At 32.7% G+C, this 26,201-nt stretch overlaps 1 protein-coding gene across 5 annotated transcripts in view; it reads left to right on the top strand.

The window, feature by feature from the left end:
* Nucleotides 1-26,201, top strand: part of TMTC3 (transmembrane O-mannosyltransferase targeting cadherins 3) — an 88,793-nt gene that overhangs the window by 49,021 nt on the left and 13,571 nt on the right. For all 5 annotated transcript variants that reach the window (XM_073900546.1, XM_025882400.2, XM_025882401.2 and 2 more), the window contains 9 exons: nt 624-839; nt 4,428-4,646; nt 6,659-6,758; nt 9,602-9,717; nt 10,158-10,330; nt 15,802-16,054; nt 20,509-20,657; nt 22,494-22,614; nt 24,649-24,760. In XM_073900546.1, coding sequence (XP_073756647.1) covers nt 651-839; nt 4,428-4,646; nt 6,659-6,758; nt 9,602-9,717; nt 10,158-10,330; nt 15,802-16,054; nt 20,509-20,657; nt 22,494-22,614; nt 24,649-24,760 — 1,432 coding nt within the window. In that variant the 5' untranslated portion in view covers nt 624-650. The remainder of the gene's footprint in view (nt 1-623; nt 840-4,427; nt 4,647-6,658; nt 6,759-9,601; nt 9,718-10,157; nt 10,331-15,801; nt 16,055-20,508; nt 20,658-22,493; nt 22,615-24,648; nt 24,761-26,201) is intronic.

The following is a 26,201-nucleotide window of genomic DNA, read 5'->3' as shown; positions in this document are numbered from 1 at the left end:
TGGCTAGTATACAGCTAGTTTAGGCTTAGAATGCCTTTAGACACATTTGAGATATTTTTAAAAGGCTTTAACCAAATTAAACAAGGCTGCAGACTAACAGTTTGGATGCCTAATTTAGATAATAGTTGGTCTTCGGGTATATAAGTACTAAAATACAAGCTTCAACTACATTTCAGAAAATCCATGTTCAGTGTCTTTTCAAGTATTTTTTTTCCTCACAAAAACTTATTTACTGCTTCTGGAGTACACCATACTAGGTTTTTAAAGTTTTCATATATCTATATATATATGTATATATATATATTCCCTGAATAACCTGACCTGTGACAATTGATAGGGAGTTCACTATCTAGTTAGCTAGAGAGGTAAGTCCAGAGATTAAATGGTGTGATAAAGGATTCTAATAGAAATATGAAATACATGAAGGAGCAATTAATTTTAAGTTAGGAATTTGGAGAGGTGGTCAGCTAATGCTTTTTAGAGGTGGATGACACTTGAGCTGAGCTTTGAATTTTCCTGGAGAATTAGCATTCACTCTTTTACTTATCCTTCTATGAAAAGTTTACTTATTTGAAAAATCAGTGATGCTTATTTCATCTTATCTTCATGATTTTTCCCCCCAGATTTTGTCCACAAGTGTTGTGGACAGGATGGCTGATATTAACCTCAAAGAAATAGCCTTAATAGTAGGTGTGGTTACCGCCTGCTATTGGAACAGCCTCTTTTGTGGTTTTGTTTTTGATGATGTTTCAGCAATACTGGATAACAAAGACCTGCATCCATCTACACCTTTAAAAACTTTATTTCAGAATGACTTCTGGGGAACCCCTATGTCTGAGGTAAGTAGTTATTTGTTGCTTATGTGTATCTTAGATTTTTAAAATATTCTAATAGTTTATTACTCCTAATTTCTTTACCAGCATTGTCATCATAGCACTTATGAATTTGAATTTGTTTCCCTAAAATGTATATGTTAGATAGGAAGTTTAAGATGTGATTATCTTTTTTAAAGCAGTACATGATTCTTTCCTTGGTTGTGTATTTTAATCTTTTTAAAAACAACATATGTGTGTGAAAGCCAAATGTGTTAGGATAGCAAGAAGTGTAAACAAATCTATTTCTTGCTCTTTTTTTCATGATTCAGGCAAAAGAAATGACCACTTATGATATATTTAACCATCTAAAAATATGTGACTTCAATATAAATAGATTAGACTTTAAGGGTGAAAGTATTGAGTTTTTTCCTGCAGAAAATTTTAAATTTGTGTCATATTTTTTACCTAGTAGTTATTTTAACGTTATATTGAGAACCCAAAAGTTTAGTTCATTGTTTATGAGGATGTTTTTATTTTGTCAGTAAATTTATTTTGAAGGTCACTATTAAACTGTTTGGGATTAAACTCTTGTCATTTTGGGATCCCATAGATTGGATCCTACCATTCTATTATATAATAGCTGTACGAAATTGGTGAGAAAATAGCTTTTAGATGGCAAGATCTACAAGAGATCTGATCCATAAAAGAATAATACCTTGAGGATAAATAAATGAATTAATCTATTGTACTTGGCGCACAGTTGAACTGTAACATGTAACACTCTTTTATAGTTTGTCAGTTGTCATTTGTGGTCCCTTTTCGCATTCTTTAAATATGGAAGCTTCTCAAGAGTGGGGATGAAGTCTGTCATTCCTTTAGTCACAAACACATAAGTATTTTTTCTTGTTAAATAAGCAGACTATTTTCTTGTAACCTTCCTGTTCTCACCCTATTCTAGCCTTTAAAAGAAATGAATATTTGACAATGAGAAAAAATATGATTATATAATAAGATCATTATTTTCTAGGCCATTTATTTCCTTCTACCCCTACATTTTATCCCTAGAGCTCTTAGAAATATGTTTCCATTTCCCCAACTTAAGCTAGTATCTGTTGTGATTTTAATCATGACATTGAGATTTTAACTGAAAGGTTAGCTGGTCAGATTAAGGGTCTCTTGAAAGTTATCATACCATGGTATCAGTGCAATGTTTTGTGACTTCCTCAGCTTTACAGATTGAAAATATGATTTTGTTCAGAGCTCCTATAAGTGGACACACTAAGAAAAGTACTCATAATAATAAACTCAGACAAAAATGAATGAACAAATTTGGATAACAATATATGGTGGAGATTGTTGCTTCCTCCTTTTTTCTGATAGGCATATTCTCTTTCTGTAGGGAAATGTGCCACTAAGGAAAAATTATTCTGAGTAGTATTTAGGTATTACAAGTTTTCTTAACCAGCCTGAAATTAGCACATTCAGAGATCTGATGGTTGATGTCATCAAGTAATGATAGCCTGGAAGGAAGCCTATCTTTGAGTGTCCAAACCTGCATAAGGATTTTTGTGTCAATGTAGATCTTAAAGACACATTTTGGGCTTTGGACATATTCCTGAGCTGTATGAATACTGACATAGTAGGGGTCTTTGGACTCCTCTGGCACTCTTAGTGTATAGATTATCTCTTCAGTAAGCCCATTCTTTAGCTATGTTATACTCTGTTTTTGAATGGTTCAGTGGATTATAAATCTAGTTACATATTGGAATCTGCTTGGCACTTAAAAAAATATTACTAAGGCTCTACTCAAATCTGTTACAGTTATCTCAGAATGGGATATGGGCATCAGTATTTTTGTCTTGTTCCTTTTGTGTTTGCTTTTTTATTGTTCTTGGGATTTGGGGGGCAGGGAGGAGTAGAGGATTAGGTTTTTTCTGTTTATCCAAGTGATTCTCTGACACAGCCATGGTTAAGCTGTAATGAGCCATCTCTTCTGGCATTTGGCCTATGAAGTATCTTTGTTAAGGTAACTTTTGCAAATATCCCATTTCACTTTGTTTTGCCATTGCTATATGGAGATTCACATTAATAGGAACTATTAGCCTATTCATTATATTCATGCTTATGTTTCTATTGCCAACTAATACTATGAATAATTAAGTTTTTTCTTTATTATACTTGAATTTAATAATGATCTGTATTGTTTGTAATAGAACTAGCTGTTTTACTATATTTTCACAAAATAATCTGTTATCTACTACACTGATGATTATCACAGTGGAGTCTTTAGATTACTAATGCATTGTGTGAATAATCAGTTATGTTAATAATTAATCTATTTTTTAATTTTCCATTACCTGTGACTGTACATCTAATAGACCTAACAAAACAATTATGTATATTACAGTTAAAAATAACCTATTCCCTGCACTTTCAGACTTCGTCCTTTTGACTGGCACATATGTCCCAGTGGAACTACAGTAATATTTCAGGCACTCAAAAGTTTCCAGGCCTTTTTTTTGCTTTTGGATACACATCATGTCAGCTCAGTATAATGCCTTAAAAATAACTTTGTATGCCTGAGCTAAATCAAATGATGTACAAACATTAAGCAGCAAAGAACATTCTAGGTAGACATCACTCATGGCATGTGTAGTCAATACAGAGATATTAAAATGTTCCTGTTTTCAAATTGAGAAATGTTTGTTCCTTGTGGTTCCTAATGTTCCCTAGTAGGGATAAACATGCTTAAGTCGACACCTGTAATACCAGAATTATAGCAAAATATGGTAAGAGGTACGAGAGTGAAGAAGCTGAGTGTGAATGCCTTTACATATTTAAAAAGTAATAGGATAATATTTTATGTGTTTTTGTCCTGTGTATTTTATTAAATCTGGTTTGATTTTTGTCTTATGGTAAAAATATTTCTGGTTAAATGAAACTTCTAGCTTGTAAAGAAATTCAGCAGCTTCACATAAAATTTGGTTTATTGCCAGGAAAGACTACTGTAACAAAGGTATCTATTCTGTTATTCTAAGAAAGTTTTTGTTTTTGTATTCTCTGTCTTAGTATTTGGGGGTTTTTTGGTTTAAAATATTCAGGTTTACATATTATGAAGGTGTTTTTCATAAAACAATTAGTACTTTTCTGAGTCTTCACAATTAAAACTGAGCTGGTAAACATTCTGTTCTTATATTTCCTTTTGAGAATCTGGCCAGCAGTTATATAAATGCTTGTATTAGTAATAGATTGGAAAGTAGGCTTTGGAGAGAATCCTGTGTCCTGATTTGACCAATGCCACTATTGTTCTGCTTTATTATTTTTTTAAATCTGTGTATTGAAGGGGAATTAATAGTCATATGTTCTTCCTCTACTCTTGATGGGATGGGATATTTGCAAAAGGAGGAAATTGCCTTTGTTTTGGGACTAAGAAAATAGGAAAACACATTATAAAACTATCTTTTAGTTTTGTGTTATCCTTGGAGCAGTTCATTACTTTATTGCTATATCTCAGCCAAACGTAGATACTTTGAATAGGAAATGCAAGGATTAGTTTATGTGCACTAAAGGACCATGGAACTTTAATGATGATGATTGTTTTTTTCCTTTTAGGAGAGAAGCCACAAGTCTTACCGTCCCTTAACAGTATTGACATTTCGTTTAAATTATCTGTTTAGTGAACTGAAACCAATGTCATATCATCTCCTAAATACGATTTTTCATGCTGTGGTTAGTGTGATATTTCTTAAAGTCTGCAGACTTTTTCTGGACAACAGGAGTAGTATGATTGCTTCTTTACTTTTTGCAGTGCACCCAATACACACAGAAGCAGTAAGTAAAACTGTAAATCAGTATTCTTTTCTTCTTTTTTTTTTTTTTTTAACAAAGCCTACATAGTGACTATAATGGTATATGTTTTTAAGAAAAAAAATTTAACCATGGCCTTAATTAAAATATTTGAAGATTTTTAAATTAGTACAAGTCTTAACTTTCTAGTGTACAGAATCTAACTTCCTACTATATAAAATTTTTAAATTTATTTATTTTTAAGATTTATTTATTTATTTGACAGTGCGCACAAGCAAGGGAACCCGCAGGCAAAGGGAGAGGGAGAAGCAGGCTTCTGCCGAGCAGGGTGCCCCATGCGGGGCTTAATCCCAGGACCCTGGGATCATGACCTGAGCTGAAGGCAGCCGCTTAACTGACTGAGCCACCCAGGCGCCCCTAAAATTTTTAAATTTAAAGCAAGTTTTGAAACATAAACATTTATTATTTAAGGACATAAGATAAAATTGCTCAAGATGAGTAATAAAAAGATAAATGAATACAGTTCCTTGCTAATTGTTTTTTTATGAATATAGATTTAAAGCATTTGTCAACTTCGTAGTATGTTTCAAAGGACAGAAAATAATAAGTTTAAATAAAAGATGAAAATATACATAAACATATATCAAAATATATGTAAACATAAAAAAACATTCTAACCAGTGAAGATACTCAGTACTTTCATGTTGTCTGTTTGCCATGTTTCAAAATTGTGAGCTGTCTCTGCTGTTGCCAGTATCTGTCAGCCCCTACCTACCAAGATGTACTTAAATTATAACTTTATTTTTCTTAATAACCTTGAAACCCCAAAATTGCCTCTCAACAGAGCAAAAAGGACTGTTCAATTGCTTTGTTACAAGCTTTCAGTTGTAAGCAAAAAAATGTATGTTTGAACTTTGTTGTGCTTGAATGGGTGTGTGTATTGGAAGGGGTTTTGTGTGTCTCTCCCACTGTCTTGAACCTTTTTATGTCTCGTTGAACAGACATTTTTCCATGCATTTACAAAAATGATAGGTTGTTTTAAATTTTACAGTGAGTTCAGAATAAAGGAAGAGGTTTGAGGGTCTTATATTTAAATTTTTAGAATTTAAAAAAGGACTTTTATTTATTTGAGAAAGAGACAGCACAAGCAGCCAGAGGGCAGAGGGAGAGGGAAAAGCAGACTCCCTGCTGAGCAAGGAGCCCCATGCAGGGCTTGATCCCAAGACCCTGAGATCATGACCTGAACTGAAGTCAGACACTTAACTGACAGCCACCCAGGCACCCCAAAAAAGGAGTTTTTAAAGTTTATTATCCTGAGTTTACACATTTTTTTTTTTAAAGATTTTATTTATTTGAGAGAGAGAATGAGATAGAGCATGAGAGGGGGGAGGGTCCGAGGGAGCAGCAGACTCACTGCTGAGCAGGGAGCCCGATGCAGGACTCGATCCTGGGACTCCAGGATCATGACCTGAGCCGAAGGCAGTCGCTTAACCAACTGAGCCACCCAGGCGCCCTTGACTTTACACATTTATTATGAGATAGAACTTACTGAATTTATGAATATTTTTATATTTTAAGAATGCTTGTATTTTAAGAAAATATGTAAGGTCTTAGGTTTTTGTTTTGTTTTGTTTTGTTTTTAAATTAAGAACTATTCTAGATATTGTCCTAATATTATGTAAGATGTTACTGTTGAGGGAAGCTGGCTAAAGAGCACACAGGACTTCTCTGTACCTGTTTTTGCAACTTCCTGTGAGTCTATAATTATTTCAAAATAATAATCAAAGAATTATTTTAGAGTCACTGGTAAATTTATTTTATTTTTAAATTTTTTTTAAAGATTTTTTAATTTATTTGTATGGAAGATATACAAATTGACCACATGAGGGCACTCAAAGAATGTCTAAGAAACTGAAATGTGTGCTTGAAAAATTATGGCAGTTTTGATTTCTAAAGTGCTATTCTTATTATATATGGTAGTTAAATTTTCAAGAGGCTCTTCATTAATATGAACTCCCCTCCCTTTCCCTTTTTAGGTAACAGGTGTTGTAGGAAGAGCAGAACTTTTGTCCTCTATCTTTTTTCTAGCTGCATTTTTGTCATATACCAAATCAAAAGGACCAAATAATTCCATAGGTGAGTGTCTAACATTTAATTTTTTTCTCTATATCTATAAAACTTGATCAAGTAATGCTTATTTCTTATAAAATATATGCCACACTTGGGTTTATCTTAAGCATGTATGGACATATGAACATGATATTGCAACATTGTCAATATTAAAAAAATTTTTGCATGTAGTTTATATTTTATCATGACTAGCAGATTCTGTATGATTTAACTTAAAATTACCCTAGAATATGGGAGTTTTAGAGTCATTTTTAGTTCCATGTGCTGTTATCTATAAATGATACAAGTATGAATACTTCAGTTGTCTTTCTGTAGTAAAGCTGTGAATTGTATTATTTAGGTAAAGCTGAAAGCTTATTAGAATATAACTTTTATTATGTGTTGATCATAGTTCAGCTATTTATTGCGTCCCTACCATGTGGCCCACCCTGGAAAATGCTTTGTACAAATTAGGTCTTTAATCCTGCTAATGCTAGCTATTAGCAGAAAACAAGCTCCAGGCAATAAAAATGATTTTTTGAAGTGTGGGAACAGTGGGCATGAAAGAGGTTTTATATAATGGTAACCTATATTTGGTTGATCTTAAAATTTAACTCTGAGGTTTTTTCCTACATTCTTGGAGAATTTTCTCACTGTAACCCAAAGTACTGATGATAAGGAGCCTAATTTTGTATTAATGTAAAGCTAAGGTTCAAGAAATAAGTGATTTAGCCAAACACTTTTAGTGTGTTCTTAGATTTGTAATATGGGTAGGTTTCTGTCTCCATTTCCTAGAATGGTTCCTTATATACAGTAGGTGTTCATTATATTTATTTAGCAAATGACCAAGTGAACAATTAAACAATTAAATTCTAATTAAAAAGATGCTGACCCTGCTTTTGAACCTTTATACTCTTAGCTCCCATAATACTTCATATTCCACATTATGTAATTTTACACTTAAGACCATAAACAGTTTTGTTACCATCTTTGTATTCACTATTTTATCTAATGTATGTTGTCCTGTGCAAAGATTTTCAATTTGTAATTATTTGATCACTTTAAATTCTAGGCTGTTAATGACCCATACCCTTTTTTTTTAAGCATGATCCACCTCAGGGCCTTTGTTTGTTCCTTTCTCTTAGTTTGGGTTTCTGCTCAAATGTCATCAGTACACCACTCATCTTTCCCATTCCTTTCTTTTTCCTTTCACCTTCTATTTTTCTTCATAACACTTAGGTCATCATTTGGCAAATATATCTTTACTTATTTGTCTATTATCTCCCCCGCAAGATGTAGCAGATAACTTAAAATAACTGTTAGAATATGTGATTGCTGGAGGTTTGTATCTTTATACATGTAAAATTAGTTTAGAAACCTGTATTTTGTGTTGGAAGGGATTTTAATGATTGAAATTGAATCACTACTTACACATGTATATATTTTTAAGTGTTAATGTATTTAGCAGGGGGACTTGTTTTGGACAAAATCACACGTGGTAACTAACCACAGAGATCTGTTTATAAAATCAAAGTTTATATTCACACAGTAATATAGTCACCAAAAGTTGAAGAGCTGAAGTGACTGGTTTCAATAAAGTTCTTGCCTTTATTAGAGCTATTAGTTGCTGAGATTGAATCCAGCATTGCAGAAGGCATCTGTTTGCTTTCTCTATCTTGGAATGGAATTACAAACTAGTAAGAAGCTCTGAATTTAATGTCAGAAGAACCAAGTTAAAGTCATGATTTCTTTATTGTGCATGACTATTTTTTTAGACCTCCAAAATTCTTTCCTCATCTTAAAAATGGGTATGATATCAGCCCTCATATCCCATTGGTATAATCTACTACTTTCGTATTGATGGTTTTGATCTAACTAGAATATGAGGGTTTTTTTTTTTTTGAGGGAAAGAATACTGTTATACGGAGTATCTCCAATAGTGTTTCAAAGTTTTTTGAGTTGTTTTCCTTTCAGTAATTATAATCTATAGAGTATTCTAAAGTTGAAAACAATTTCAAAAATCAATGAATTTCTGTATTAAGCCAAATGACAAAGGAAAGTATATTAGATTCATAAATTGTTTTTTTATTTATACCTGGAATTAAGTCAATTATTTGAGTTATTACTTTGATTAATGTTCTTAATAAATAAACCTAAGGTCACACAATCATACTACAATGTATCTTTTAAACTGGAAAAGAATTGGAGATTATATTTTCCAATAGGAAAACTGAAACTCAGAAAAGTTGCCCAAAGTCACAAGGCAAGTTAGTAGTAGATCCAGAATTACCCTCACAATTCATTCTTCTTTAATCAAATTACTACTGCTACTACTACTAGTAGATGTTTGCTTAAAGTTGATGAAGTAGGTTTTCTGTTTAAATAGAACTTATGAATATTCTATTGCAAATTTTTTAAAAGAATATTAAATTCTTACTATGAACCTGTTTCAGTTTTTATACTTTTTTTTTTTTAATAGATGCTCGTCTACTTTGCCCAGTAGTTTTCAGTTTCAGGTTTTTAATAAAACATAGATGTCTACATAATAAAGTATTTGTCTTCATTTCAAACTGATAGTTCATCAATCACAACACTCCAGCCTCTAAGTTTCTCTTCTCCACAGAAAGTTTTAGTACAAGTTATACATCTCAATGTTTTGTTTTGAGTGCATAAAGGGAAAATCACTTACAACATTTAAATACGTTTTAAAATATAAAGTATAGGTTAGTGGGAAATAACATAAATGTGAATATAGAATCACAAGTAAAGTTTTTTAGTAATGTGTAATAGTTGTCTAACTTAAAATATCTCTTTATGATATTATAAAATTGTTTTGTGTAGTTCCATATTTTTCTGTTCTTAAATTGCAGTATGGACTCCAATTGCCTTGACAGTGGTTTTAGTTGCTATTGCAACGTTGTGTAAAGAACAAGGAATAACAGTTGTAGGAATTTGCTGTGTGTATGAAGTATTTATTGCACAAGGGGTAAGGAGAAATATTTTTTTTGTTGCTATCACTTATCATACTTAAATTCTCTCATAATAAACTTGTTTTCTAAATGTGTCATTATGTAAACTGGTGTGTTTACCAAAAATGATACCAAAAAATTCGCAAGAAAGGAGCATGTTTTGTCCTACTATCCATTGAAAATTACTTAACATTTTTTAACTCGCTCAGTTTTTTAAGGACAACTCTTTGCATTTCAATAATGGAATCGTTAGGCAATTTGGAAATGTATACAGTAATATTGTAATTCAGTATTGGATAAGATTATTGGGCTCAGTTTTATTCATTATCAGTTCCACAAATTGCTCCATATTGATCTTATAATTATAGTCAATTTATATCTAATCTTACATTTTGAAAATACTGCATTGAAAACATTATAGTATATTGTTATTTAAAACTTTTTTTTCCTTTTGCAGTATACTTTACCATTATTATGGACTACTGTCGGACAGTTTTTCCGTGGAAAGAGTAGTATTCCATTTTCTATGCTGCAGACACTAATAAAACTCATTGTTTTGATGTTCAGTACACTATTACTTGTTGTGATTAGAGTCCAGGTTATTCAGTCCCAACTTCCAGTATTCACCAGGTATGAAAGTCTGGTTCTTTTCTTTTTTTTTTCATTCTTTCTTTCTTTAACTCTTGATGTTCATTGATTATAAATGTTTCAGAAAGTCTTTGATTTACGTTGAGATTTTTTAACAGCTTTATTGAGGTATAATATTTTTTTTAAAACCTGCATATATTTATAATGTGCAAATTAGTAGCTTTTGACCTATGTGTACACTCATGAAACCACCAGAATGAAAATAATGATTTTAACTTAATGATACAATGATTTTAACTTGATTGGTTAAGTGATAAGTCTTTTATATTCTTAGTGATTTTTATCTACTTGTTCTAATAATTATTGAGAGGAGGACGTTAAAATCTCTGACTGTAATTATAGATTTGTCTATTTCTCCTTATAGTTTTATCAATTTTTGCTTCATGTGAGTTCAAGCTCTATTATTAAGTACATAACATTTAGGATTGTGATTAAATGAGTTTCTTTATCCCTGAAAATACTTTATCCCTGGTCTTTACTCAGAAATTCACTTTATCTCCTTTTTCTTAGTGTTACATTGTTTTTCTTTTTCCATCATTTAACTTTTTATCTATCAATATATTTATATTTAAAGTTGACTTCTTGTAGGCTGCATAAAGTTGGGTCTTCCTTTTTTGTTTGGTCAGATTTTTTTTTTTTTTTTAAGATTTTATTTATTTACTTGACAGAGAGGGAGCACAAGTAGGCAGAGCAGCAGGCAGAGGGAGAGGGAGAAACAAGCTCTCTGCTGAGCAGGGAGCCTGATACCCTGGGATCATGACCTGAGCCGAAGGCAGCCGCTTAACAGATTGAGCCACCTAGGTGCCCCAGATAGTATTTTTTAAATGACGTGTTTCAGCTGTTTATATTCAATGTGATTTTCATCTGGTACCATTTTTCTTTGTGACTAAAGGATTTTCTTTAACATTTCTTGATGTGTAGGTCTGCTGGTGCTGAATTGTTTTAGCTTTTATATATAAAAATATCTTTATTTTATCTTTGTTTTTGAAAAATATTTTGAATTCTGAGTGTAGAATTCCACATTGTTGTGCATTCAGCACTCTAATAATGTTGCTCTACTATTTTCTAGCTTGCAGTTTTCACTGAGATATCCTCTGTCATCTTTGTTTTTGTGCTTCTGTGTGTAGTGTGTCTTTTTCCGTATGTCTACTTGTATTATTTTCTCTTTGTCATTGTTTCTTTATTTTTTTTAAATTGAGACATAATTGATATATAATACTATTAGTTTTAGGTATACAGTGTAATGATTTGATACATGTATATTGAGAAATGATTATCACTAATAAGTGTATTTAATGTCCATCCATCACCACACATAATTACAAAAAAATCTTGTGATGAGAACTTTTAAGATCTATTTTCTTTGGAATTTTCAAATATACAATACAGTATCATTAATTCTAGTCACCTGCTGCATATTACTACCCTAGGACATATTTATCTTATAACAAAATTTGGGTGAAAGTGGTAAATGATACAAACTTCCAGTCACTGTTCTTTTATCTTCATGTGGCTTGTGCTTAGGTTAATTGAGCTTAGGATCTGTAGGTTTTACTTTATGTAAATTTTGGAAATTTTTTATCTATTACTTGAAATATTTTTCTATTATCTTCTCCTTTTCTGGGACCCCAGTTACATGTATATTAAGCCTTTTGAAGTTGTCAGACTAATGCTCTTTCTGTTCCTCTCCAAAAACTATTTCCCTGTTTTTGTTTTGGGTAGTTTCTTCTGCAGTATATTCAAGTTCACTAATCTTTTTTCTGCAATGTCTAATCTGCCCTTAATTTTTTTCTAGTTCTTTTTCATTTCAGATATTGTTTCCATTTCTAGTAATTCTGTTTAAGCCTTTTTATGTTTCCTGTCTCTACATGTTCTAGTGCTTTAATTTCCTCATCTACTAATTTTATTGTATGTGTCATTTCTTAGTTTAGATTGAATAATTTTTCTTCTCATGGATTATATGTTTCTACTTCATATGCCAGGCAATTTTTTAATAGTTGTCATATATGTGCATTTTACTTTAATATATTACTATAAATATTTTAGAGCTTTGTTCTGGGAGGCATTTAAGTTATTTGAGAAATGTTTCATCTTCTAGCCATGCTTCTAGTCTTTGATGAATGAGACCACAGCAGCATTTACAATAGGGCTAATTTTCTTCTGCTACTGACACAAGACCCTTCTGACTACTATATCTGATAGACTGATTTATGAGGATTTTCCTTCTGGCTGCTGAGGAACTATTCCTACCTCTGTATGGTATTTGAGAATTTTTATCTAATTCTTTTGAGAGGTACTTTCCTAACTGCATTATTTTTCCTAGTGCTGCTATAACAGATTACCAGAACTGGATAGCTTAAAGCAGCAGAAATTTATTCTCTGTCAGTGCTGGAGGCCAGAAGTCGAAAATCAAGGGTCGGGCACAGTTGGTTCCTTCTGAAGACTCTCAAGAAGAATCTGTTCCATGCTTCTTTCCTAGTTTCTAGAGGTTGCTAGCAGTCTTTGGCATTCGCTCTTTCTTGTGTGTTTCTCTGTATTCTCTCTTTGTTTAAGAACACCGGTCATTAGATTTAGGGCTCACCCCAATCCAGTATGACCTAATCCTGGCTTAACTATTTACACTGGCAAAGAAATAGGTTTCCAAATAATGTCACGGTCTGAGGTTCTGGGTAGATATGAATGTTTGAGACACATGGTTCAACCCACTACACTGACCTTGTGTATTTCCTCACATACATATGCTGAACAGTTCTCATCAGTACTAAAAACTGGAGAGAGACCCTCTACAGATAGGAGTTCTGTTTCTCAGCAGCTTTCTTCTCTCTGGTTTTCTGCCCACTGACTCTGGCCCCCTGGGTTTCTAGGGCTCCCAGTTCTGTCTTTGCAACCTAAGGATGCTACTAGGCTCCACTAGGTTCCCCCTCACTGCTCCACAGACTAAAATCTGTGTCTAGGTATTGAACTTTCTAGGTAGGGTTTCCCTTATTTGTTTTTCTTCCCTCAGGTATCATTGTCCTTCTTTGCCTGATGCTCAGTGTGTTAAGAAAAGTCTTATAATATCTTGCCCAGTTCTTTGCATTTAAAGCTAGAAGCAAAAGTTGCTGAATTTAACAATCTGCATCTTTTTTTCCTGCTCTGAAATTTAGCATTTTTCCATTTCACCTTACTCAGCTAAAATTTAAAATGAAATTTATATTAGTTCCTTATTCAATTATATTAAAGTATCTGGCATTAAATACAAGAATTTTTTTTTTTTTTTAACAAAAGGCCAAAATGTTGTTCGTGTGCTGTCCAGGATAGTGCATAGCTGGCCCTGGTTAGAATAAAATTTTATTCAGATAATTCTCTTACCTTAAACATTTTCTTTGTATCATTTTCCATATAATTATTCTTTTCAGTAGCATTTTTTTCTTTAAAGAATACTTTCTAATTTCATGAATTTTTACTTCCGAGTCTAGCCATGCTAAACTGAACAACTCATTTATTTTTTTTTTAAGATTTTATTTATTTGAGAGAGAATGAGAAAGAGAGAGAGAGCATGAGAGGGGGGAGGGTCAGAGGGAGAAGCAGACTCCCTGCCGAGCAGGGAGCCCAATGTGGGACTTGATCCCAGGACTCCAGGATCATGACCTGAGCCGAAGGCAGTCGCTTAACCATCTGAGCCACCCAGGCACCCCTGAACAACTCATTTAAGTAGTAAGATATGTGAAATAGATTGAATTGTAAATATATACTTTATAGTTCCCTCTTCACCCTCAGTTTCAGTGTTATTGTTTTTATTATTCCTTTTAGAGAATTTCCATTGACTCTTTTTCATCTCCAGTTCTATAGTGTGAAAATGTGGTTTATAGGTGTGAATGTATTTGTTTTGTGTATGTATTTGTGGATGGCTGTATGGAATATGTTACATCTAAATGATGTATTTTCCAAATAGAAGCATTTAAAAATATGTGTATATATACATTTTCTTCTATTACATTTCCCTGTGAAGTTGACTATAATATTGTTTGACTTGCTTTGACATGTGTTCTTTCTCTATAGTACAGTTATTAAATTAGCTATTGTAAATAAACCATTATAAAAAATGAACCCTGAATAGTGGATTATAGGAAAAAAGCTTTGTATTCACTTCTGTTGGTTATTTGAGAATTCAAGTCCTGACTCAAGATTTATTATTTTTCATACATGTAGATATTCAAATATGAAGGTTTTTAAGATATTATTTGTTCAAATAGTATTTACTTTTTCTCAGCCATTTGAATTTTTAAGAAGACCAAGTCAAACAAATGTTAGGGGTTGATTTTTCTTAACTCATTTATTTTAAAATGAGAAATTGGGTTTTTAAAGGACTATATATTAACATAGCCAATAAAATTTTGAATGTAGCCTAAAAAAAATCTGAAGCTATTCATTTGAAATATACTTAAAAAATGCTTTGACTATGATTTGCCTTAGTTTGCAGGAAACAGACTAAATTAATGGAATGTACATGTAATATATCATGGCCTGGACAAATATAAATTAGGATATAAGTTTATATTAGTATGTACAAGGAGAAAAAGTAGAACACAAAATGTTACATAGGCCTATACAGTTACTATTCTATACTGGAAATTTGGTTTTCACCTTCTTAAAAGTCTAAGCAAAAAGGAAAAATCATAGGTGATACAGTTTTCTCTGTCTGCAACAAAAGAAAAATATAGTAATTCTTTCTAGGAAGCATAATTTTTATTAGCATTTAGTGCCTTTTGAAAGAAGCCATCTTATGCAGAAAAAACATTGGTTAGTGTTCTCAGAAACTCATACATCACATACAGCAATGACACTTTTAAAACTTTTCTTTTTAGTTTTAATCAGGAAGTTATACTTCTGCAGAGTATCATAATATTATAGTGACTTGTCTGATTTATTCTAATAATAAACTAGAAATAGATAACCTAGTTGCCCTTTAAACAGTTTTTCATAGTTTGTCTCAACCTAGACGTTTCTTAAAGTTTAGACAGTTTGAACTCTAGTGAGGACTAAATACCTCTAGTGAGGTATTAGTAAAAAATATTTTGTCTTTCTGATAGCAGGAGGGGAAGAATGAAGGGGAGTAAGTCGGAGGGGGAGACGAACCATGAGAGACGATGGACTCTGAAAAATAAACTGAGGGTTCTAGAGGGGAGGTGGGTGGGGGGATGGGTTAGCCTGGTGATGGGTATTAAAGAGGGCACATTCTGCGTGGAGCACTGGGTGTTATGCACAAACAATGAATCATGGAACCTTACATCAAAAACTAATGATGTAATGTATGGTGATTAACATAATAAAAAAATAAAATAAAATATTTTGTCTTTTTAGTGAGATTATGTGTAAAATATTGCTTTTATTGTTCAGCGTTTTATTTATATGTTATATATTTTGTGTTTACAAGGTGCTTTAAATAACTTTTTTTTTCATTCTTTATACAGGTTTGATAACCCAGCTGCTGTAAGCCCAACTCCTACAAGGCAGCTAACTTTTAACTATCTCCTTCCTTTGAACGCTTGGCTTCTATTAAATCCTTCAGAACTCTGCTGTGATTGGACCATGGGAACAATACCACTTATAGAGTCATTTCTAGATATTCGAAATCTTGCCACATTTACTTTCTTTTGCTTTTTGGGGGCGTTGGGAGTATTCAGTCTCAGATACCCCGGTGATTCCTCCAAGACTGTTTTAATGGTAAGAAATTCCCTTAATTTCTCAGATGATGTAACATTCAGTTCATTTGGACACTGCCTTTAACTTGTCAAAGCATCTTCTTAGAAACAGCGTCTTTTTTTTGTTCAACATCAGCCTAATTTATTAACTTATTTTAGGCTATCCTAAAATTATATATCAGAATTCCATGTGCAGGCATAATTTGACATTCAGCATGTAAAGTAAAAACTGGTCATGAATTTCTTTGATTTAGTAGGAACTCTGAAACCATGAAGCATGCCTTTGGCATGATTTTCTTCTATCTCTTTACCCAAGTAGATTATACACTTTGAGGAAATAGATCATTGTTTTCTTGACACAGAGAAGAGTGTCCTGTAAGATAGGCAGCTAGAAATATATAGCTCTTTAGTTCTCATTAGCAAGATTTTCATTACTCCCCAAGTTATTTTTTACTTTGTTCAGAGAACTATGATTATTTACACAGTCTTGTTGTTTTTCTGAGGTGTATTTCTTTGTAATTTTCTTACTCTGCTGTCACTTCTTACTTGTAGCGGTTTTATTGTCTCTTCCTTTAAATTACTGAAGGCAGTAATAATCTTTAACATTTTCTTGAGCATTTGCTATATGCCAGAAAGTGTTTTTAATACTTTACAAATATCTCATATTGGCTGTAGCCACTAGGTTCATTTATTCAGTAAAAAGTTTTTCTTATAGCCTATGTACCAGGCAGCCTTTTAGGCACTGAGGATATGATAAAAAGAAATACAAGGCCCCAATTACCAGGGCACTGGCATTTTGGAAAACTTTGAAGCTAATCTCTGAGATGTAGAGAAGATTGAAAAAATATAGTTTGAAGGAAAGATCATATTTACTATTTTTTAATCTGTTGAGTTTGAATAGCACTTGGTGCCTAGAGTTCAGAGGAGAGTCCTAAGCTTTACATAAAAATTTGATGGATTGGCATAGAGATAGTAATTGAAACCAGGATGAGAATAAGAAGGTCTGTGGAGCGGTTATATATACAGCAGCCTTTCTCAACTGGGGTTTTGTGACTTTTCTCAAAGATGGTAACCAGCTATTACCATTCCAAATACATAGAATAGAAGATAATTCATACACATAATGAATGCCTTAGAGTATTTGGTCTTAATTCTCCCTCAGAAAATAGTTGAAGGGGCTAGCTAGATAAAGTGAAAAGAGAAAAAACCTACAACTAGGTCTTGAAAAACAGAGGAGAATAAACCTAAATAGGAGATAGACCAAGTGGATGGAAAGGTAGGTGAGTATTTCAAGAAAGATGGAATGGTTATCCCTAACAGATGCTGTTAGGCAGAAAAGTGAGATCAGTCATATTTGACCTATTTTAGGTGTATTAGTTACTTAATGAAATTTATTTCTGTGGAGAGATTCGATTAGATGAGGATATGAAGATTGGTAGTATAGATAACCTGAGGGGTAACTCAACTTTGAATATTTCAAAGGAGGAGACAAGCTTGAATTTATTACCACCTAAGAGAAGACTATGCCAGCTTGAAGCATAACAGACTGCTGATCTCATGTAGAGCTTGGAGGAAGCATAAAGATCTAGAATTAGTGGACCTTCAGAGGTAGAAGAATCACTTTCATTGAAGTACTCAGTTGGCTGACTTTTAGAAGCAAGGAATATCACTAATGGATTGACTTGCAAAAACCTACTCGTTGATTTGAAATGTTGATTGATTCAGTGGGATTAAAACCAGCTACTTACTACCTTGGCTGTAAAAGTGTTTTCCTAAGAATGTGGGAACTTGTTTTATACCTAAAGGACATAATGAATAGGTGAGGTAACTTAAAGATGTGTTGTCAAAGGAGATGTTAAATTTGGAGAGACAAGAGCATATTTGAATATGGATAGGAACGATACCCTTGATTAGAAAGTGGTCGAGTAAATGAAGGGATGGTTAATTGTGAGATTTGTGAGGAGCAGGGGCAATGTAGACCTCAGGTTTGGCCTGAGAAAGATGGAGACACACACCTTTTATGGTACAGAAAGGATGGAAATGACATCAATGTAGATGTTGGTAGTTTTAGTAGCAGGGAATTGAAGGAATTCTTGTTTTATGGCTTTAGTTTTCTCTGTAAGTTTGGAAGTGTGATCACCTGCTGAAAGTGACATGAATCAAAAGTTTGAGAAAAGTGAACTTAGAAATTCTGAAGAGTTTTAAAGATCAATTTGAAATTGATAATCATGAATTTACGATGATACTAATCTATTTTGCTTTGGGACTGTCTCTAGTAGTACTTTGCTGTTCATGTAAATACAAAGCAGATACGTGGTAGAATACATCCAAAGCTGAGGTTCTGCTAAAAGAAAGGAAAACTAAGGAACGGTGGGTGAAGGTAAACTTTTGGCATATAAAATAATGATTTCTATAATATAAGCTGAATAAAAATAGAGAGGATGGTGCCAATGAAATAAGCAGAGATTTATATAAGTTTTATTTTATGTATATCAAAAGGAACAGTTATGGTCTTAGGTATAACTTCTTTAAGATAGTCCGAAACATGTTATGTTATATGGTGATGTTTTGTGAAGATCTCTGGAAGGGATAAGTAGAGCAAGGGAGTACCTGCTAAGTACCAGATACTGTGTTAAACACTTATTAAATAAAATGTCATATGTATCCTGACAATATAATGTAAGTAGTTATTAATCCCAATTTATAAAGAAAAACAAATTGGCAAGATGGTTGATTAGTTTACCTTATGTTACATAGGAAGTAAGAAATTAAACTGATTTGTTCCAAACTCTTTTAACTGGCACCTTTCCTTTTAAAGAGAGTTTTGTATCACTGAAGAAGGAACTTATGGTAGCCATAGTTAGCTAGGTGGGCATAAATTAATAGAGTGTATTAGAACTTTTGAGTAAATTAATCATTAGAGACATTCCTTTATCCAAGAACTAGTAGATTTTTTGTGTATGTAGCTTATGCATCAGTCCATCATACATCATTGAATGAATTTACTAACACTTTTAATTATTTCAAATAAAATTGCTTTAGAGCAGCCATGAATTAATAAAAAATATGTTTGCCTGTTTGGTTTTAGAAAAGGACTACAGGAATGCCTGGGTGGCTCAGTCGGTTAAGCATCTGACTCTTGGTTTTGGCTCAGGTCATAATCTCACAGGTCATGAGGTCAAGCCCCAAGTGGGGTCTCTGCTCAATGGGGGAGTCTGCTTGAAGATTCTCTCTCTGCCCCTCCCTAACTCTCTCTCTCTCTGAAATGAAATAAATCTTTAAAAAAATAAAAGGAAAGGACTACATATTTAGGAATATCTCTGTTTCACAGTTAGCCGGTTATTTTTATCAAGCACTCCTGGGAAATGGAAAATTAATTATGTATTCTTAATGTTTTACCTTTTTGATCAAAAAGAAAACATTAAAATTTCAGATATATAAATTAGTCTGATACTTAGTAGTTCAGTAGTGTTTTTCTTTAGATTCATTATTTCTTCATTACAAGTCATTAATTTATCATATATGGTGAAAGTATGTTTTTCAATGTGTATACATCTTTACATCTGTCTTTTACTAATAAAGTATAATTAAGAGAAAACAGTCTTTCCTTTCATACTGTTAAAAGACTCTCAAACTTCTGAAGCTGAAGGAACAACTTGCATAGTTATTCATTTGGGTACTGTAAAACAAATCAGGGTAAGAAAATATGGAAGCAGATGCCCATAGAAACAGATGTCCTAATAACAACCAACTTATTTCCTTTCACAAGTTATTTGTGCTAGTTGTTTGTATCCTGCCTTTTTAATGGCTTTATAGTCTGTAAACCATATGCTATCTCATTTTCAAAATGACAAAAATAATCTAAGCATTTTTATGATTTATTTCAATGTACAGTGTTAGAATTTTAGAAATTCTTATAGAATAAAAGACTACTGTTTAAAGGGGGCAGTTTTATTTTTATACTTATGCTAAGCCTCTATTAAATGTATATGACTCATCAGAGTATTATGCAAAAGAATGCTGGAGTATAGATGTAGTAGTCTACTATCTTGTCTAAAGGATGATATGAATACTTAAAATAATAAAAATATAAAAACTGGCATGATTGGCTGTTTTGTCCCCCATTACAGTTTTGTTAAAATCTGTTAACATCTCTGTCAGTGTGTTTTTACCACACAAACATAAGTTGTATGTATAAAAATTAATACTTATTTTAGATATATTTTCAAAAAATATTTAATTGGATAGCCCTAATTAGAAGTCCTAGCTTGATCTCACCTTGGTGACATACATCCTGATGTTGGTTGTTACCGTTCCTAAGTTGCCATCTTTATGTTTAAATTAGTATTATTTATAGTATTATTAAAAACGGTCCACCAATACATTATTCAAATTAAATGATAAAATATTTGGGTTTAACTTTTGAGTGTCTGTATATTTTTTTAACTTATTAAAATATCTTATTTTTCTTTATAGGCACTTTGTTTGATGGCATTACCATTTATTCCTGCATCGAACCTTTTTTTCCCAGTTGGATTTGTTGTTGCTGAGCGAGTATTGTATGTTCCTAGCATGGGGTTCTGTATTTTGGTAGCCCATGGATGGCAGAAAATATCAAACAAAAGGTGAATTAAAATGTTAGTTCATTTAATGCTTACTGACTATAGAATTAAGCATGATGCATTTAAGTATTTAAAATGTTTAGTTCAGTTATATAAGTCCGACTTTTATACCTTTTTTATTTTTCATCTTGATAGTCTCCTCATTTTTCTGTAATTCAGGTTAGGAAAATTCCATAGCACCCACTTCATTCTATGTTCTTATTATTATCAATATAATTTTATTGTACAGCCTGCAACGTAACAAACTTTGAGTCAGACCCAAATGAAAACAAGGATATTGTTGAGACTAGAGTTACAAATGACCATTGCCACTTCGATATGCAATGAACTAAGATATAGTCTTCTTACTTGAGTCATATTGCGTTAATATATATAAATGCATATAGTAAGCAATTTATAATTTCTTGATTATCATCACTATCTGCATCATAACCACCATGTCCTAGTTGCCTTAAACTAACAATTAAGGAACAGAATAGTCACACTGTATATATGCAAGAAATGGCCACTGACTGCTTTCTCACTTTCCAGTCATCCTTCAACCCATAGCATTCTCACTTGTCTCTACATCATTGCCTCCTAGTAGCTAAATCCAGTCAGTGCTTGTATTTCAAATTTATTTCCCTGGTGTCTGTAAAAAGTCTCTTTCCTAATTCTCTTCCGTGTCTGCTCATTGCTGCTCAGTCCCATCTCAGAGTCTTCTTGCTATACTTGCTCTTTAAATATTTTTTATTTGCCAGAGTTTTACTCAGCCATTTTTCTCACACTGCATATTCTCCCTGGATGATCTCATTCATGTCTACAATTTTCACTAACATCTACCAGGCCTTTTCTCTTAACTTCTACCCATATATCCAATTTTAATCAGTACCAATTTTTGAGTGTTTACCATATGCCAAGAGCCAATGTAGACCCTTTAGATTTGTTTTATTTAATCTAATATTCCTTAACTCTTTTGTGCACATTTGAAAATTAAAGCTTACTTAAATCAGGTTACCTCGAGATCACACAGCTAGTAAACAGTAGAATTTTGATTCAGATTTATATCTGATTGCTTCCAGTGTCCATGCTTTTTTTCCTTTCCTTTCCTTTTTCCTTTCCTTTCCTTAGGCTCCATGGTCCATGTTCTTTCTGATCCAGTGGATCTCTCAAAGAATCCAGTGGATCTCTCAAAATGAAAGAAGTTGAACTGGGTTACTAAGACAAAAACATAGACTCAGAGAACATTAGTACTAAATGAGACCATAGGGATAATTGAAGTATAACCTTCTTATAGATGAGGAATTGAGTCCCCAAATAATTAGCCTAAAGCTGTATAAGTAATTTGTATCTATTTCATAAAGAGTTTTACTATGACTTGTAATAAATAATTCTAGCTTTAAAATATGAAATTATTCCAAGAATGTCATGATAACCTGTGGTATAGATGCAATCTGTAAGCCAGCTTTTTTTTAATATAGCCAATGACAAGATTGACCCTTGATAAACACAAAAATATTCAAATTTTAAGTAAAGGCCCCAAAAAGGAAAAGTCACAGTTAAAAATTGGTTTGTCAGCTTTTTGCCATTATATGTAAACAGAGTTTTTGAAATAGAAGCAAATATTGGAATTTAATATCATTAAAGACTGAAGTAGAAGGTAGTATGCATATTTAATTTTTTTGGTGGTGTTCCCTTTGAAGTTAGACGATTATTAGAACAATCCTCATTCCTTAGAATAAACTCAAAAGATGATATTAGGGGTATTTAGCATACTTTTTACCTCTATTCTAAAAGATAAAATGCTTCTGGTGATGTAGACAATGGTTTTTTTTGTTTTGCTTTTTTTCTCTTAAACAGTGTATTAAAAAAGTTATCCTGGGTTTGTCTGTCTATGGTGATATTCACTCATGCCTTAAAAACACTCCACAGAAATTGGGATTGGGAGTCTGAATATACATTGTTTATGTCAGCCTTGAAGGTAAAGTATGATCCAGAATGACAGGAAAGTATGTTATTAATGATTTCTTATAGTCATGTCTAAGATGTTTTCACATTTAATTAGACATTTTACTGTCAATTTTAAGTACTTCTCCAAAAGATTAGTAAAAATGATTTTTCTTTTAATAATATATACCATAACCAGTGCTTTGAATTATATTTAATTGGTATGTCTGTGGCATATATGAATAATTCTCTAAATGCTATACGGTTGTTAGATGCTCAAATGATAATAAAATGTTTAAATAAGAATACTATATATAGTTCATAGTTCTGAAGGCAAACTTTTGTTTTATAACCTTTTAACGTCTCTAAAATCAGAATAAATCTTACAGTGAGAGGCATCTTACAATTCTGTAGAATTGTAATTTTGTTTTGTTTTGTTTTAGGTAAGTTCTATTCTGAAGGCTTTTTTGTTTTCTTAATGGTGAGTCTTAGAATTGATGGCATCTTAGAATCAATGAAATAAAATACATAACAAAAAATGGCATCCTACTATGTGGAAGATAACCAAGGTTACAATACTGTAGGAAAGATAGGAACGGGCAGAAAGTAGTAATAAAGCATTTCTATCAAATAGACAACATATAGGAATAATGTCTTTTTAAAAATCATAAATTTGGTTTCTGTATGTTATAAGCAATGATTTTTTTTCAGGTGCTTCTCTTTACAACTCTAAATTCTTAACTTCCTTTAGGCTATTTCTGTACTCCCCATTGCTTAGCTTTATTGGAATACTGCCTCATTCCAGTAGTCTTAGTGACTTTTTGACTTGCATCAACTTAAGATTACATGACTATCCTTTTGTCTCATTCAGTAACTCCACTCCCTCTAGCTCAGAAGTCTGTAAACAAAAGAGACCTCATTACTATTCTTCTTAATCTGCAGTCCTGGAATACCAATGGAGCCCCCTAATTTTCAAGAATTTTGCTTATATTTATTCCTAGAACAATCTCAAAACCACAGCCCCACTCGTTGAGGCTAGTTCCTTGGCCAGGTACCATCCTGTCCCTGCAGGAATATCATGTCCATCTGTGAACTCTTAAAGCACAGATTAATTTAGAACTTTAATCCCAGGTTTCCCATTACCATAATGGACTACATAAATAGCTTTATAACAAGCCTAAAAATAAGTAATCAGAGAAATGTTAAACATATTCTCATGTTCAGATGCCTTTTCTCCCAAAAGAATACAGATCGTAGAGCAGGAGTTTTCAAACAGCACGATGAAGTTTTTTTGTTTGTTTTGTTTTGTTTTGTTTTGTTTTAGGTAAGTTCTATGCCCAGTGTGAGGCTTGAACTCATGACCCCGAGTTCAAGAGTTGCATACTCTACTGACTAAGCCAGCCAAGCACCCCATGATGCTTTGATCAAATAAAATTTTTAGTAAAATTCTAATAAATCAAATAGATGAAATCAGATTGCTGTGGTTTTAGTATGTTTATGTAAAAGGGAGGAGAGTAAATTTGGTGAAACACTTCATTTGGCTCCTTTCTCATCTCCAGGGATACCTCTGTGGAACACTCCATTCCTAATAATACACCAAACAAATATCTTTGTTAATTGGAGGTATATATACAAATTTTTCTTTTCTGAGAGAAAATCTGAATTATTTTTTCAAGTTTTATTGAGATATAATTGACATATAACTTTGTATTAGTATAAGGTGTACAACATAATGATATCTGTATATATTACAAAACAGTTACAGTAAGTTAACTTCTATCACCTCACATAGGTACAATTTTTTTCTTTTAATGAGAATTTCGAAGATCTCTCTTAGCAACTTTCAAATATACATTACAGTGTTGTTAACTATAGTCACCATGCTGTACATTATATTCACAGAACTTATTTGTTTTATAACTGAAAGCTTGTGTCTTTGAGCACCTCACCCATTCATGGATTCCTCTGTGGAACACTCCATTCCTTATGATAGACCAAATAAATAACTGTTAATTGGAGTTGTATTTTTTAATTGTAATTAATTTCTATCTATGCTTATGTATTGAAGGTAAATAAAAATAATGCCAAATTATGGAATAATGTGGGTCATGCTCTGGAAAATGAAAAGAACTTTGAGAGAGCTTTGAAATACTTCTTACAGGCTACCCATGTTCAGCCAGGTAAGCATTATTAATTAATAAAACTATTTGAATAGCTTCTTTTTAAAAACTTGATTATATTTGGGGATAATAAGGTAGAGTTTTTCATTTCAAACTTCATTCCAGGTGATATGAATACTATAGCGTTTGATGATGCTTGTTTTGAATTAGATTATATATTAGAACTACTTAGACATTTAAGGATTTTTTTTTTTTTTAACAGCAGAATTGGGTGGTACTCATAAGCAGTTTTGGTGGAATGATAGATGCAAAAGCCTGATAGGAGTGTGTTCAGGAGAGTGGGGGAAGAATAATTGGAGACAGTTGGTATTGAAAACTCTTAAAGAGTGTCAATAGGAAATGGTGGTATTGGTGGGAATGGAGTCAAGAGAAGGTAAGTAGGATAATAGGGATTTTTTGTTTTCAGTTTTAAGGTGGGAAAAACAAAGCATATGTGCAGCTAATCCACTGAGGCTGGGAAAAGTGATAATTCAAGATGGGGAGACAAATTACTGGATCATTGTCCTTAAATAGATGAGAAGAGATAAATAGAATTTGGTGCACAAGGACGTCATTCAGTCATAGAATAGTTAACGTATAGTAACAAGGAAGGCAAAGTACATAGATGTGGATATAGGCAATCGAATAGATCACCTGGAGGAAGTTTCTGAAAATTGCCTTCTGTTTTGCTTCTGTTTTCTCATTGAAATAGAAAGAGTCATCAGAGAGTGGGGGAAGGGGTCAAAGTTCTGGAGATCTAAGAACAGGAGAAGGTGTGAGGTAGCTAACTAGGACAGTGCTTCACAAACTTGAATGTGCCCGTGAATCACACGGAAATGTTATAATGCACGTTCTGATGGATAGAGGTTTAGAATAGAACCTGAAGTTCAGCATTTCTGAGTTCCCAAGTGATGCTTAGCCCATGGATCACACTTTTGGAAACAAGATATAGGAAAGTGTGTAGACTAGGAAAATGTAAAATTGCCAAGCAGTTTTAACACCATACTTGAGGTTAGGAATACTTTATTTAAATTTAAACTAGTTTATGTACTTACATGCTTTTCTGTTATTACTTTACAGCTGAAATGGCCCAGGCAAGGAGAATTCCATTAAACAGGATTAGGGCTTTTTAAAATGTGTTATTACTAAACAAGAAACAGATAAGGGAATGATTATAATGGATGAAGAATCTAAGTTAGGAAGGGAGGTGAGGCAGGGTTATAGGATCAGTGATTTTAGATCTGAAGAATTGTTGGTATCTGAGTAGGATCTACCTAGAGCATCAGTATTTTTCAAGAGGAATACTATTGGCATTTTGAGTGTATAGAAATGTATTTCAGGATATGTCCCAAACATGGTCCCCATCCACCAAATGCCATCATTACTTTCCATTCAGAATGATGACCAAAAGGTACTCCCCCACCCCTCAACACACACGCATCCCACACCCCGGTCACATTTC

Source organism: Callorhinus ursinus, unplaced genomic scaffold, assembly GCF_003265705.2.
Source record: "Callorhinus ursinus isolate GAN/ISIS: 27379988/994484 unplaced genomic scaffold, GSC_fseal_2.0 scaffold14, whole genome shotgun sequence".
NCBI lineage: Eukaryota > Metazoa > Chordata > Mammalia > Carnivora > Otariidae > Callorhinus > Callorhinus ursinus.
The sequence above is the reverse complement of the archived record's forward strand: the minus strand, read 5'-3'. Positions and strand labels throughout refer to the sequence as shown.